General features: G+C 40.7%; 2 protein-coding genes across 10 annotated transcripts in view; one reads left to right on the forward strand and one right to left on the reverse strand.

Annotated features, from left to right (window-relative positions):
* Positions 1 to 1,689, forward strand: part of PPP1R13B (protein phosphatase 1 regulatory subunit 13B) — a 69,138-nt gene extending 67,449 nt beyond the window's left edge. For all 8 annotated transcript variants that reach the window (XM_039553335.1, XM_039553336.1, XM_039553337.1 and 5 more), the window contains one exon: positions 150 to 1,689. In XM_039553335.1, coding sequence (XP_039409269.1) covers positions 150 to 191 — 42 coding nt within the window. In that variant the 3' untranslated portion in view covers positions 192 to 1,689. The remainder of the gene's footprint in view (positions 1 to 149) is intronic.
* On the reverse strand, positions 1,347 to 15,259 carry ZFYVE21 (zinc finger FYVE-type containing 21). 2 transcript variants are annotated; one of them, XM_039553346.1, is made up of 8 exons: positions 15,099 to 15,259; positions 9,801 to 9,851; positions 8,319 to 8,487; positions 6,515 to 6,590; positions 6,058 to 6,149; positions 5,196 to 5,249; positions 3,581 to 3,723; positions 1,347 to 2,762 (listed from the first exon to the last, which is right to left on the reverse strand). In XM_039553346.1, exons 1-8 carry the CDS (start codon positions 15,219 to 15,221, stop codon positions 2,727 to 2,729), a joined length of 744 nt encoding a protein of 247 aa, XP_039409280.1. In that variant the 5' UTR covers positions 15,222 to 15,259; the 3' UTR covers positions 1,347 to 2,726. The 2 variants fall into 2 exon arrangements, with proteins under 2 accessions (XP_039409280.1, XP_039409282.1); XM_039553348.1 differs by lacking the exon at positions 5,196 to 5,249 and having other exon boundaries at positions 1,998 to 2,762; positions 15,099 to 15,257.
* Positions 15,260 to 15,324: the final 65 nt, after the last annotated feature.

Here is a 15,324-nt window from a genome sequence, read left to right on the forward strand (position 1 = left end):
GCTCTTGTTGTTCAGAAGTTGCCTGAAAAAAACCTCTCCCCCCAAAACACTTCATCACCCAGTTCTGCCTAATAAGTATCCTTTAGTTATAAATTATTTAAGTTGGTATTAACCATGCAAAACCTAATACTGTTATTCTGTTTTTTTAGTTATATCCACGAATAAAACCTCGACAGCGAACCCTCGCTTGAATTCAGTTGAACAACAGTGCAGTACCATGCTGGTAACTGGAAACTTAGAACATACACTGGAGCCATCATTTTTGATCATTTCACACAGAGAAATAAAACTATGATATTTAGTTTTAATGGTGCTTTCTCTTGTTAAATGGACAGCATCCACGAGTCCCAAGATCTGCAGTTTGTAAATGAGGATCGTTTGTGTGTGACCCAGCACTGATGAGGAGAGCGATACCTCCAGTACCGACAGTGTTGCGCCAACTCTTGTCTAACGCAATGTTTTGAGTCAAAGTTCCATGGTAGGAGCTTTCTTGTGTTCCATGTTCAGAGGTGTCATTTGCAGATTGCAGATGCGCTGTCCAGTTTGCTCCACCCCCCCACAGCAACTGTCCCATGTCGGGATTTTGGGTATTTTTGTTTGATACCAGTGAATGTTGAGTTCTCATTACCGATCAACATCAACTCTTTGGGTTCTAGGACAGGAGATCTTCACCTGTTACATGCGTAATTAAGTAGTTACCAAAGCTTGGTGAAGGCTAGGATTTTAGGTGACCACATGCTAAACACTTAAATCCTAGTCTGGACAACCCCAACAAAAGCTTTACCTAGTCTAGCATCTTGCATTATTTGCATTTAGAATCAAGCTAGAGAACTAACAAAACCAACAGTATTTGTACACTTCTCAAAGTCCCTACACAGTATTTCACTTGGTGTTTTATTTTCTTATTATTCAGCCTACAGCACTGGTGTTACCTCTACGAATGTAAAGGTTCCCCTACTAACCCCCTGAGCTCGTCCAGCCTGGACACAACAGTTAGTACTGAAGTTGCAGCAGCCTAAGGGATTTGTATGTCTGCAGGGATGAAAGTGCAATAGTTGAAAAGGGTAAGAGTCTGGTAAAGGTTATACTGTGTCACCTGAAGTCTGCCTGAGTCAGTCTAGAAGAAAAGATGAAGGACTGGATAGAAGTAGAAAGAGGGTCTTGTAGATGCCAAGTCGAGGAGAAGAAAGAAACAAGGTTTAGAGAAGGATTTAAGAAAGGCAATAGCTTATTTGAGGACAGTTTCTGTGGTTCTTGGCAGCCTATACCTGCTGCCAAGGCAAGTTATGCAATAACCTGTTCCACTACGTTGTAGTTTCAAGCAAAAAAAAAAACCCACAACCAGGCACTTCACTGGAATTTTAATTGTACATGATTTTATATACCAGAAGTATATTTTGAATTTCCCATTATAAGTTTTAGCCATATTTCTTGTAATTTTCTCCCATTTAACAGTATGCAATTTGATTAACTCTTCATGTACAAGTTCTGTGTATAATTTATATATCCATTTCTGCAGTGCTGTAACTTGCTTTTACCACAGGTCAGCATTAACTGTATATATTGTGGTGAAAAGTGAAAGGGTATTATTGTTGAAGAATTTGCTACATGAATGTGATGATTTCAAGAGCCTATGATACACTAATTCAGAGAACATGTAAATGTGCACAATAAAGTACTGCTAAGGCATGGCTGCATTTTCCTCTCTTTATAGAGGTCTCAATAGCAGATGTGGCTTTGGTCAGTCTGCAGGAAAACACTAATTGTAGCTTGCCAAAGTTCCAGCTGTCAACCCACCTTTCTTCCTTATCAGCATCACTGAAAATGTGCTGCTTTTGGAACCTCCTTACACTAGTATCCGAGTATTCCAACTGGGACAAAGTAACTTAGAACTAAAATTCAGGTGCTCTTTAGAAAAAATTAAAATTTTCAGAGTTCAGAGACCATGGTGTCCATCACTTAAGAAGTTGTATATTAAAAAATTAAACAGCACCTAATTTTTTTAAATAAGTGAATTAATTTATTTGTATTTGTACATTAAATTGTATACAATTTCAGATAGCATTACAGTTAAGAGTAACAAAAGCTAGTTACCAAAAAAGAAAATACAAAACTAAAAATTATTCTGGAAGCTTATTACAGAAGTGAAGTTTTAAGGTCAAGTTCATGTAAGTCAAATTTGGTGGTATTTGGTGAAATACTTAGATGTTTAAAATGAAATGTTTAAAAAACCCCACATGATTTCTATAAAATCATATCTAAGGCAGATTTTTTTTTTGTACATTGATTTTAAACATTTGGATAGAGGGAAAAACCTGAGATCTATACCCAAAAGCTATTCTCTGCAGAAGAGACATACACCTTTGTTTGCTTCCTGTAGCAAACAGTATATATATATAATGGTTACTAGAAAAGTTGTGCTGTACATTAGCTGTAGTGCAGGTCACTTTCATATTAAGTGCCAATAAAGGCTTAACAAAATATACAAAGTCTTAAAAGGTGAGGCTGTTTAAAGCATTAACTGTATACATATTGCACACTACTGTGAATACTCATGGTTCAAAGAAATACTCACATGGCATTTGCCAGTTCTTACATAATGAACCACACTGGAATGGGAGAGTCAAGAACAATTATTTCCAGCTGTCAAATCAGCACAAAGTGAGAGGCAGGTCTGTGGAGGCTGGTGTCCTGTGTGTGCCCTCAGGAGGCCACATCTGCAGTTCTCACTGGTCCCGAGACTCATAGAGAAGTTTTGTTGCCTAACAGAAAGGCAAAAGGGCAGTATTAACTGAATTTTCACTTGCAGCCACCTTATCTGCTTCCTACCCCTCCAAAAACCTCCTTTAAAGCCAGGGCTTTAAATTCTTCCTCTATTTTCCTCCATCCGAGGCAGGTACTAGCATTCAGGAAGTGCTGAATGCACTTGCATGGTGATAGAAACTTTGAGCACACTGTGCTGAACAGAGTTAAAAGCTGGGGTAGGGGCCCCTGCGGAGCTCCAGAATGGCAATAAAACAGCAAAGAGCCACAAACCTGCCCATGCAGGCACATTATAAATTACAGTTCTGATCAGCAATTGATCAGGTGAATGATTTGAGTGTGGCTTTTGGCTTTTTCCACCTTAACTTTGACTTGGGAAATACGAACCTTCAGTTTCATTACCCATACAGGGCCTAGCACCAAAAGATTAAAGTCTTTCTGTTCCCAAAACTCAGCAACTTTGAACCTTTGTGAAGTAGTAAAAGCAACTAGCTGAATTTAGGTTCAAAAGCATATTTCATAATGCACATTTTTTCAGTCAGTAACAAAAACCCAAGGAACGTTAAAGTCATCTACTACCATAGATAAGATCTTGGGACACCCTTCAGAGTGCATAAATTCTTCAGCTCTCTGAGCATAAAGCTAAAGTCATGTTCACTACAGCCAGGCACAGCTTCTGTTTTCTAAGCAACAAGGCCCTAAAGACCTTAATAAAAAAATAATATAAATACTAAGGCTGAATGCTCTCTTTGGTGCTACTAACATGCCATGTAAAGATTTTCTTCAGCCTTGTCTAAGTTTTGGCTGCTTTGCTTACCTTATGCATAGCTGCCAGCCAGCTTGCTGACAGCTTCTTGTTACAACTGAAGTCTTCACCGGCAGTAAACTTCATCTGCATCACCTCCTCCGACCCTGGTACCTTGTACTGCAGGATCATACCTATGGCACGAGTGTTGCCTCCTGAAAAGAGAAATAACATGTGGACCAGCAGCAGGTTTTACCAACCTTTTCCAGCTCATGAGCATGTTTGAAGAAGTGTGCTCATTGCCCAGTGCAGAGCACGAGCAGCTGCTGGATCCAATGAGCTCATGACCGTGGCTCATAGTGCCAGGGCAGTGGAACCTGCAGCCTCAGTATTGTTTCATCCTCTCTGCCAAGCACCAAGGCAGAACCTGCATCAGCCCTCAGGTAAAGCCACACACATCTAGAACACCCTCGTTATTTACTATCACCATGTTAAGACATTGATACCACACTTTCATACTGTAGCCTCGGTCTGTAGGCTTAGTGTCCAATTAGACTGATGGCAAAGATCCTGCTGGATACGGAGTCTGGCACAGCAGGCAGCAGTCCCTCCAAACCTGGCAAAGGTTGGGAATGATGCTTAAATAAGACTAGAGAACAGCTGACAACATCATTTACTTACTGAAGGAAATTGCTACAAAAGATGCTGCTCTGACAGTGCAATAGCAAGGTGTTTGTATCTCTCTTACTGAGGCTGCAGACAAAGATAAACCAAAGCAAAAATACAGACCTTAAACAAGAACTTGTAGAATGACACGTTATTGTCATTACTTCCTGCAGCAGTGGAGCATGAACTAAGGAACAGCACTAGCCCTAGGAACAGCACCAGCATACACAGGACACTTTTTGCAAAGCTCTTTTTAAAAAGTGTCTGCATGAGAGGGCTCCTGGAGGCTGTTACTGCAATATCTGAGGAGCCAAAACAAAGCACAATCTAAGCCAAACTCAATCTAGTTAGTGCTGGTAGTGCACCTAACCCGGTCAGAAGCCCACAGTAGGGTTTATAAAAGAGCTATTTTCTACTCTCCTAGGATAAATGGAAATTCATCAATTGCTTCCCTGCACCTACTGGTCAGAGTAATGGATTAAGAGTCTACTGAAAGATAAACCAGTGGAAATCAAACACCTACAGCCTTGACCAAACGTTGCCCATGTCTGGCATTACTAAGGCAGAACACACCTTGCATAACAAAGAGGCCTTTCATTTAAAGTTGTGTAAAAGCAAGCCATTAATTAACAGTTTCAGTGCAAAGCCTTTCCACACAGCACACAGGGAGTATATTCATTTCTAGTATGCCCAATTCAGCAACCTGCTGAAGCAGGTGATCTGTAACCCTGTGTAGCACTGCAGATACCATTTCTCATCTCCCCTTCTCCCAGCATGGACAACAGCACATTGGTCTAAAAAAGGCCTTGAGTGTCTCAGTTCTCCTCCAGAGTGTTCTAAAACATTCACTCTTGGTTTATTAAACAGACATATGGGAAGGAACAGATACATGTCAGACTTGAACATAACTCAAGTTGAGCAGCAATTATGGATCAAGCAAATAATCAACACTGCAGAGAAGAAAGATGTGAGGGGGTCATGACATGCTTGGGTGAGTCATGCTGAAAGGCATTGGTGATACCTTCAGTAACAGGCTGGCTCTCCAGAAGGCTGGTGTAAGTGTGAATATCTTTTCCTACCATCAAGAAGGAAGGCAGGCAGAAAAGAGATAAAGCAGTCAGAAGAGTGGTGAACACGAAATTACAGGAGCATTAAGTGACCCAGCAATACACCTGGTTGATTTGAATACCAAGGTAAGTTTATTCAAGTTAACATGCTATACTGACTGAATATTGCACAGATAGGCTGTGCAATTAGAAAAACCCAGCAGTGACAGAAGTGTTGATAAAGAACAATTATTGAAATTCCTGACCTTGTTTGTTCTCATTTCAGTCAAATCATATTCAGGTTCATCCTGAAATACTCTAAAATCTGGTAAGAGATGGGGCAGTAAGTAGCTGCACGCCAGTTTAGGTGTTACCAGTTTCATTTGGCCACCCCTTAAATCTTGAATGATTAGAAAAATTAAGAAAGCACAGTTTAATTATTTATTTCCCCCTCCCCCATTTCATTCTGTCAATGTTTGCACCACTGATGGCAAAATCCCAGCTGGATTCTGAAATGGAAGCTACCAAAGACTAACAGTTCCCTCCTATAAGCTCTTAAATCAGTAAACATCTGTGTTTACCCAAGAGAACAGATGACAACCACCCATACTCAGGTTTATCTAGAGGCTCTCCAACATTAAGGCTGTAGGGGAACTTCTCAATCTTCAGGTGTTTCCCCAAATCCCAGTAGCCACATGGACAGGGTCTCACAGACTGTGCTCTATTCTGAGAGCAGTTGTAACTAGCACAGTTACACTGAATGCACTGTCTACCTCAATAACTGCAACTTCACATTTTTTTTCTTAATACTTCATTTATAGTAAAAGAAAAATTTACCTCCAGGAGTAAATCCCTCTGTAAGTATCTGAACAGTTGAAATCTGTGTAATTTCAATTTCATAATGGCTGTCTCCATCCAAAACCAGGTATCTACATAATAGAAGGAAAACTTTTTTTCAGTTTTTTTACCTAAATATCAAGTCCAAATCAAAGGAAAAAAAAATAAAACAATCTCTCAGTGACACTGTTTATGTGTTCTTTGGGGTGAGGAGGGATAGAAATCAATCAGAAAATACTACTTTTCATTGAAATTTCACCCTTCCAAGACATTCTGATCCACATTGCTAGTAAATTCAAACAAACATTCCAGTATTGTTGGATCTATCAGTCTGATTACTCTCTCCAGTATCCTTAGGGCATGTTCGTCACATTTTTTTAGGTTATTATGTAATAATAGAGCTGTAAGGGCAACAATTCTATAGTTTACAAGTGCAATTTCTATCAATCTTTCTCACCTCTGGTTGGTGGAAAGTCGACAGACCATGAGCTCAGATTTATCAGATGTTCCCAGAGTTACAAAGAATGCAGCACCTGGAAAGAAATGTTTTAGCATACTAATACAGAATTCAGTAAGCAATTTTCAAGTATCAGAAAGCATAACTAACCTTTACTTACTAATACTATTACTGAATTGAGTGCAGTAAGAGAATAACTGAAATGCTAAACTGTTTAACATCAGCAAAACACTCAAGTATAAAATGCTGATCTTTAATTATCATGTTCTGAATCACAGGACCTTATCACATGTGCTATGTGATTTCTCCCACATGTAAAAATGCAGATGATATCCAAGAGGAATCTTATAAAAATGAGAAGAGATTTGGAGGTGGCAAAGACAGGCAATTAAAGACCTCTGTGGTCACTGTAACACAAACAACTGTTTCAGCATTAAAAAAAGAGAACAATTTTAATAGCAGGACGTGACCTTCAGTTCTATGCTTAATAAACAGTAAAGACATCTCTTTTTCATTACTGAAGACTGGCTCAGTCTTATTGTGAGGCCAATGAACTTCAGCCTTCATGTTGTATTTCTTCCTCCTCAAAACTGCTTTGGCATGGGGAAAGTCAGTGTTGCTACATTAGACAAGTGACTCAGAACTCCAAGCAGCCCTACACACCCTACCCCTTTACTTCCTCCATGCCTCATGCTCCCTGTATTACCTAATCCCAATACTGCTGGCCTGGGAAAGGAAGAAAGTAACATCCAGCCCTGCCAAACGGTCTGCAATCCATCTCCATGAGCTGAACCTCACAGCAGCCCCAGAATTTCACCTCGTTACTTCCCAGTTTAGCCGGGTGCACTGACCCCCAGCACAGACCCTGTGCTGCTGCTGAACTGAGACGCAGACAGAGACAGCAGCACCAAGGCTGGACAAGGACATCACAGCCACCATCCCGTCTCTCTGGCCACAGTCTGTGGCTCTACAGAGCAAGTCAGGAACAACTTCAGAACATGAATGCAAACAGGACAAGCTTTAAAAAAAGTCTTCAGTTTAGAAGATGCGATTTAAAAACTCCTCTACACCCTCACGGCAAAGCAGAGTGATGAATGATTTATATGCTCCAGGAATTAACACACTCCCTTCTGAACCCAGGATCTCCCCAGGAACATCCATGCCCATGACATGTAGGGCTTAGCGGACCCATATGCACACCAGCATCATGCTGAGAGACCATCAAAAGGCACTGAAGGATCACAGAATATTTTAAAAACTGAAGTTTCAGCTTTCTTAATGTAATTGGAACATGAATTACTGTATTGCATGTAGGTTTAATCCTATGGAAAATTGAGTACTCATGATGATCTACCATAAACCACAGCTGTAGGCCACAGACAAGATCAAAGCTGTCAGATGAAGCTTGAAACAAGCACTGTATCTTGTATGAAAATACTAAAATAGTCTCTATTTTTCATCTTTATTTAATGTAACAGGAATATGGCTAAAAGATGCATTATTTCAAGGAAAATGCCAACTGCATGCACATCTGTTCTCACAGGCATTAAAAATTTGTCTTTAATTAAATCACTCTTTGTAAAGACCAAGGAATACAAACTGAGAGGTGTAAACATTAACTAAGAAGGGTGAACCTCTCTCTAAATAAACCAGTAACACAGAATTATTAACTGAAAAACAAGAGGCATGACAAAGAGGAGACAACTGCAGCTTGTTGGACACGAGGCATCACTCTTGCTGTTCTTCAGAATTTGAATAAATACAAATGAGAGAGAAACAGCCCATCTGTGCATTCAGTGCTTACCATTCATGAGCACTTTGAGCTGTTTGTCGTAGAACTCTGTCTCTTTCTGCGAGACCAGGGCACACTCCGCACACTGGCGCACAGGGTCCACGAAGCACATGCGAGGCAGAGGCACTTTTTTACTGCAGCACTTGTCACAGAAACACTTCCCACACCTTCGGCAGTGATGCTAAGCACAAGAGAACATTTCCTTTATTTATTTACAAAGGAAACTGGTAGAGAATGATTTGATAAGGTTGCTACAACAGTTTCTCAGGTTTCTCAGAAACGTGCAAGTTGAGGGACAGGTAAAGGAAATTAACTGCTACAGCGGCAGACAGGAATCTCTGAAGGTTGGATACAAAGGACTGAGTACAGTATGAACAGCAGCAATCTAAGCCTTTGCTGGCACTCTGTAAAGATGCTTCTGAAGCAGAAGAGACAGGAAAGGCCTTATCTGGTGTCCAGTAAATCCTTCACCTCATTGTCAATAAAAACGCAAGAGAAGAGTGGTTTCCAGGTCCCTTCCCATTTCTGAAAAAAGATCTTGGGAAACTTCAACTGAAGTTTCTAATCGTCAGCTGAAAATACTTCTCTTTTAAAACATATTCTCAAGTTTCTCCCAAGGAAAAAATATAAAAATTTTCATCCTTATAACAGAGATATTGCTCTTATCAGAAATATCAGGCAGCGCAGCACAAATCCAATGAAGTTGCGAAACCAGAACAAGTATTGCAGTGTGTTTCACAGCCCCTAAATCTGCAACCAGTGGCCTGTGCTCCAGATCACTGCTGGGGTGTGACAGTGCCAGATCCTCCTGATGCAAGTTCTCATGACAGAACAAGTACTCACAAGCAAGCAGGAACTAATTTGTGGCTCAAAGCAAGCCTGCAAACTTGATACAAGTAACTGACAACACTGCAGCTTTGGTCAGTGTTCGGCTTTCCTCCCAAATGTTCTGCAAAATTCTCTGGAGTACCTATTTCCCAGGGCTACCTCCAATTGCTTTCCAAAGCTAACACAAGGGAAACAAAGAAACCTCTTTTCTGGTATAAGACATGAGTGTGTCTGGTTTAAATTTCTCCTTCCTTCTCCCTCCAAACAGTTAAATTAAAAAACATGAACTATGTCACTGCACTACAAGACACACTTCCACATCTTTCTTCACTTTCACAAGCCTGTGCTAACAAATCGTCAGTGGAATTATATGAAGGAATGATATTCCCTCCTAAAAATCATTGTTGGCCTTCTTTGGGAGGGTGCTTTGCAGAATTCTCCATGTCATATTCTGCACACCACAGTGACCTCTTACCATTAATAAACATAATTTAATGTTAGCGTTTTCTCTTCATCCAGTGAGCCTAATTATGTAGTTTACACTTTCTACTTCAACCAGAATTTCTCTCTTCCAAACTCAAGACAAATCCTTATTTACTTTTCAAAAGATGTCCATTTTAGTATTTTGCGACAGTTACTAGTTTATATCTCATTGATTTCTCTTACCTTTCTAGTTATGAAGTCAAATTTTGTATCACACTGCATACATCTTGGGCACTAGAAAACAGCAGAAATAAGATTAGTCTATGAATTTTTTACACCTTTAATTCTACCACCATATACAAAGAACAAGCTTTATATTACGCCGTATAAAGTAACACCTCCAACAAATTTCCATCCATTATCTTTTCACCTGGATGGCTTTCATTTAATACTGATGTAGCAAAATAATGTCAACTCCATTTGCAAGGCAAAAAAAAGCTGAAAAAAGCTGCCAAACTTCCCCCTAATGAATAATGCATCTTGCCAGCAGGCAAAACTACATCTCAGAAGTATCCACCGTTCTTGATAATGTTTGGCTATGCAGACAGTCCTATATGCCAGTCAACTGTTTTTCTGTAAGTTGTCCTCGCTGTATTCTGCCACGATGCTCTGCTGACTGTCTAAAACATTGTTTACACAATTTAATGCTCTCAATACTCACACATTTTTGAAACATGCTATGAAATACTTGGTTTTCTTCCAAGGCACCAAGACCTAATGTTTATTCCAGCTACAAAAAGTCACTTCCTGAAATATCTCTTTCCTAAAACAAACTTACACCCACACTCCTTTCAAAAAATGCCAGAAAAAAATTGAAGGAGTTTCTGCCTTGCAACTAAGTAGAGTTTAAGGGGTGACAGTTTGGATTGTGTTAACAACCAGAAGTGGTCAGTGACTGTTGGACAACGAAAATGTTCTGTATAAAAAGTCACCTACCAAAGGGCTGATACTTAGCACTTAGATCACTGGGTTTTCAACAAAGCTTTACCTATCTTTATCCACCATATCAAACCCCAGTGTCTGAGGCTTATAATGCAATTTTTTCTATATTTACTTGCAAATATTAATGCAAAATTATGCCTGACATCTTACTCAGGAGAACATGGTCAGATCCTGTAGTAAGCTTTGTAACTCTAGAAACCGAAACTCCTCAAACCAGACTAACTCAGACTACAGCAGAATGTCCTCTTGAACACATACCCTAAGATGAGCAGGTGTTATTTGCTAAGCACACAGTAATCATCCTTTGCCTTTAATTAACATAGTTCAATACTTAACCCTTTTTCTTCTATAAATCTCCTCAGGTTACAACAGCTTCTGTTCAGGGACTTTTGCTCCAGCAGATACTCAATCACTGTCACAAGTTCAACAACTGCAGCCAAGAAAATATTACAGCACCTAAATGAAAAATTCCCCAGAAACTTTTCATGTCTTTTTGAAGTGTAAGCTTGTTAATAACTGGCAATAGTTTATATGAAAGGTTCTGCTGTCTAAACAGACGTTTAACACATTAGAGGGCAATGGCAGTCATTGTAGTGAAACGTAAACACCTACTTGCAGAATTTGTTACAACAAACTGTTTCTAAATCCCACACAAAAGAGCACTATAAGTGCTCCTGAATTGTTTTAAATAACACTGAACTAAGGTATCCAAACACATCTTTTCACAATGGCTGCAGAAAAGCTTATTTCAACACTCACTGACAAATAACCTTCAGCATGAAGCAATTTCAGCATTCACCAGGTTTCACCTCTGTAACAAGTAGTACTCTACAGCTAATATCATGCCCTACTTTAATATTTTATTTTTTGGACATGTAGTTAAATAGCTTGCCTGAGAGCTGCACCTGGCAATAATTTTGGTATGCCCAGAATTTACTTGGGTTCTAATTCATTTTCTTAATGAAAACACATGGGAATTTTTTTGTTGAGTTTTGGTGGTGGGGTTTTATTTTAGCTGGCCTGGGCTGGGTTTTTAGGGAGATTGGGGTTTGGGTTTTTTTGTTTATTTGTTTCTTTGGTTTTTGCCAAAAAGCAGAAAGCATAAGTCACAAGCTAGAGGGAAAAAACAAATCAAACCCCAAACTCTTCTAAATACCCTCCTACATAGACTTCATACAGAATGCTATGCTAAACATAAAAGTGGTTTTTAGGAAGGAACAAAATTATCCATCCTCTTATTTAACACAAACTATAGAAAAATATTTCTGAATTCCAGACCCGAGATGATAGCCCTGCCTGATAAAAAGAGCAGTCCTAAATAAATCACAAGTCAAGCTGCACATGGTAGCTGGCACTGCAAGATGGGATTTTTCTTCATCTAGCAAGAGGAAAATGGAAAAACATCCATCAGCTGATGGATCTTGCATTAATTTTAAAATACCAACAGCTGGCTCATTGCAAACTTCTCATGGATTTGCTCAAGTATGATAATTTATTCCCATAATCCCATGGATCCAGCCAGAGGTGAGAACTCCATTGATGGACAGGAATCTATAGTTACACTCCACATGCTTTATTTGCATAAATAATAACAGAGTTGACTCAAGAAGTGATGAATGGGAACACCTGGCTAAGCTCCTTAACACAGTGAACCTTTGCTAACAAGAAAGTTCAGGAAATCCCACCCTGGAACACACCTGGCCAAAGCAGCTGAGGCCAGAGGGGGAAAGAGCAGGATGCAAAAGGGCAGACACAGCTCACGGTGCTGACACTGCAGCTGCCCACGCCAGTTCACTGCCTGAGCCTGGATTTTGCCAGGAGTCCAAGGGCAGCTCTGCCACACAATCAATGCCCCTCCAAGAGCCTGAGCCAGAAGAGGAGCCAGCTAAGGAAAGCTCAGTTCCCTCCTGCAGCCACGGAAGAGCCCCAGGGAACCCCTTCCACCACATCTGTCAGCTCCTCTGCAGCACACAGTGTTCCTCAGCCACGGAAACATCTGGTACACAGCTGGGTATCACGAGGTTTGGCCACCTCTGCAGGAAAACTGACACATTTTACTCAATTTGTACTCCAATATTTCCTTAACAGAAATCTCATCAATTAAGCTCTGCTGGTGATTAACAATTCTGAGTCAGACAAGGCACATGCAGAGACCAACATTTTAAGGTCTGTCTTGAGTTTAATGATGCTCAGCACAGACTTTCACAAATACACCTCAACTCATTATCTGTATTACAAATAAGACTACCAAAAGTAAAGTTTTCAGTAGTCCTGCTTCAGCCTTGCACTTCAAATTCCTCATAGTAACTGATATTTTAAGACTGTATAATCCTGTGAACTAAAAATTAAAAACCGAATTATATTTCAATGCTGCATAAGCATCACAAAACTACTAACTGCTGTAATTCTTAGGTGGCCTTAATTTTAAAAAATAAGCCAGTAGACTCTTCTTGCATAAGAAAAATAAAGCTATTGGATTTGTGAGTGTTTCTGGCTGCACAGCAAAAGCCAATGGAATTGAAAAGCCAGATCAGCATTTGCTAATACCATTCAAGGTCTCGTCTTGGACACAGACACTTCATTTTTAATTATGTCTGACAGGGTAACAAGAGCACACATTCTCAACTAATTCACTGTCAGGTAACACTGTCTCTTTAAATTTAATTTCTTAACAAAACATGGAGTTTATAAGCTTCCCTGTGTATCACATGCCTGCTTTATTTAAGGAAAAAGTTTGTAACATATTTGGCAGTTGTTAACCAAAGGGATGGCAGAACTCTAAAATACTTCCAGAAATTTAGTAAAATAACTAGCCACAAAATAAGAATTCATATTCTTAATTTTGCATTAACAAATGCATTCAAAATATTTGCCTCTATCACACTTTCTCTCAACAGCAAATGTCACTGAGCACATGCAGTCACAACTCAACACCCTCAGCCTACTGACCAGAAGACTACAGGTGAAAAGTTGAACTTTAAGAAGAATAAATACCTGCAATACAACTGTAATATAAAATTCAAACTAACAACACACATCAACCCGATGTATCTAAAATATACAGACATAATTATCTAAATATATCTAACTAGTTTAAATAAATCCTACCACAACCCCCAAACAATCTTTAGTTGAATTAAGATGGTTGTATATATTAGAACTGAGTTAAAGGTACTTTGTTTTCCTTAATGAAACCAGTCTTCTATAATCAAGGACTACTGACACGCTAAACTGCACTTCAGAAGGTCAGGGAGAAAACGAATTTCAATTGAACTGTTACACAAACAATATCCCCCGATGAGATGATGTCAGGAATCAGGTTTCCAGGTGAGTGCACGGGATGCTGCAACTCCGCCGGGCAGCAGAAGCAGCACAAAGGGAAACCACTTGCACAAGAACTGCTCAGACTTGGCTCACAGATAAACACACACCCCACAAGCGACACACCCAGACGGCAGAGCACACGCGGTGCCAGCTGGGGGGGACAGGCTCAGTCCTTCAAAGGACACTCCACCGAAAATTTACCTTACCCACACTTCACGTAAGACATGCAAGAAACAGCTGCTGCTGATGGCTGGGAGGTTTTTCTGTGTATGGAAAAGAACAACTTGAGAAAACTCTCACAAGATACAGCAGCAGACGGCTTGTTCAGAATGAGTTAAAAACTCACTTTCCAAAAAAGAATTGTTCTGAACAAAGCCAGCAAGTGACTTACGACTCCCACCCTTTATAGCAGGACAGGCTGGCCGGAGCTGCAGGAGCTGTGCTGGCAGAGCGAGCCTCCAGAATTATTATTACTTTTACACAGATCTTTCAGCATCAAGAGATACCAGGTAGAGGAAAAAATTTTCTTCCTCCTTCCTAACCAAGGGAGGACTCAGTGTTCCCACACAAACAAGCAACCACGTCCGTATCTGCCAAAGAACGGCTTTGTTGGATGAGTCCCGGCTTAAATTCACATTGGCTCATCTAAAAGAAATCCTCATTCCGGTCACATTTAAATGCACTGGCGTGTGTCCACACCACAGAACGCTGGCAATAAATAAATAAACAATGGATTCTATGTTGTATGAGCATCTGGCTGCAGGGACTGGCAACAAATAGCTCTCATTACATGAAATTAAAAATATCACCATTACGTTGTTTACTTGATAAGTACTGAAAGCAAAGTTGACTGAAATAGACGGAGTTGTTCAATGATTGTTAAACACTACGAACACTCACACCAGGAGCCAGGAGGGCTGCTCTAACTCAGCCTTATTGCCTCAATAATGTGTGCAATTAGTTTTAAACTTGCACAGCTTTCAGAACCACCTTAATAAGCACTTAAAGCAACGCTGCACAGCTCGCTACATTTCTAAATCAGCAAATCGCTCCCCAACTTTCGCGACGGGGCCGTACACCCGTAAAAAACGAGTGATAGACCTATCCTTGCGCCCTTTAATCCATTAAGGTACGGGAAATAAAAAAGCGAAGGGAAAGGGAAGAGAGAAAGGGAAGGGGGAAAGGGAAGTGCGGCGCCCCTGCCCCCGGCGGTACCTCCTTGTCGGGCACCCAGGGCGGCTCGTCGAGGCCGAAAGGGCTGCGAGCGCCGCGGTGTTCGGGCACCATGCGCAGCCCGCTGGGGGAGCGCACCAGCTTCTTCGCGTCGCCGCCCGACATCTTCCCCCGCGCGCCGCCGCCGCCGAGGGATGAGCGCCGCCGCCGAGGGATGAGCGCCGCCGCCGCCCAATGGCCGCGCGGCCCTGCGGGACGGACACGGCAC

Source organism: Corvus cornix, chromosome 5, assembly GCF_000738735.6.
Source record: "Corvus cornix cornix isolate S_Up_H32 chromosome 5, ASM73873v5, whole genome shotgun sequence".
In the NCBI taxonomy this organism is placed as follows: Eukaryota; Metazoa; Chordata; class Aves; order Passeriformes; family Corvidae; genus Corvus; species Corvus cornix.

What these genes read in the sequence shown, in the direction of transcription:
- ZFYVE21 (XM_039553346.1), bottom strand. Translation starts at nt 15,221, where the DNA reads ATGTCGGGCGGCGACGCGAAGAAGCTGGTGCGCTCCCCCAGCGGGCTG. An exon ending in CGACTTTCCACCAACCAGAG is followed by an intron (nt 6,150 to 6,514) that starts GTGAGAAAGATT and finishes TCTATTATGTAG; the next exon opens with ATACCTGGTTTTGGATGGAG. An exon ending in GAGCCAGCCTGTTACTGAAG is followed by an intron (nt 3,724 to 5,195) that starts GTATCACCAATG and finishes TTCTCTTTTCAG; the next exon opens with GAGGCAACACTCGTGCCATA.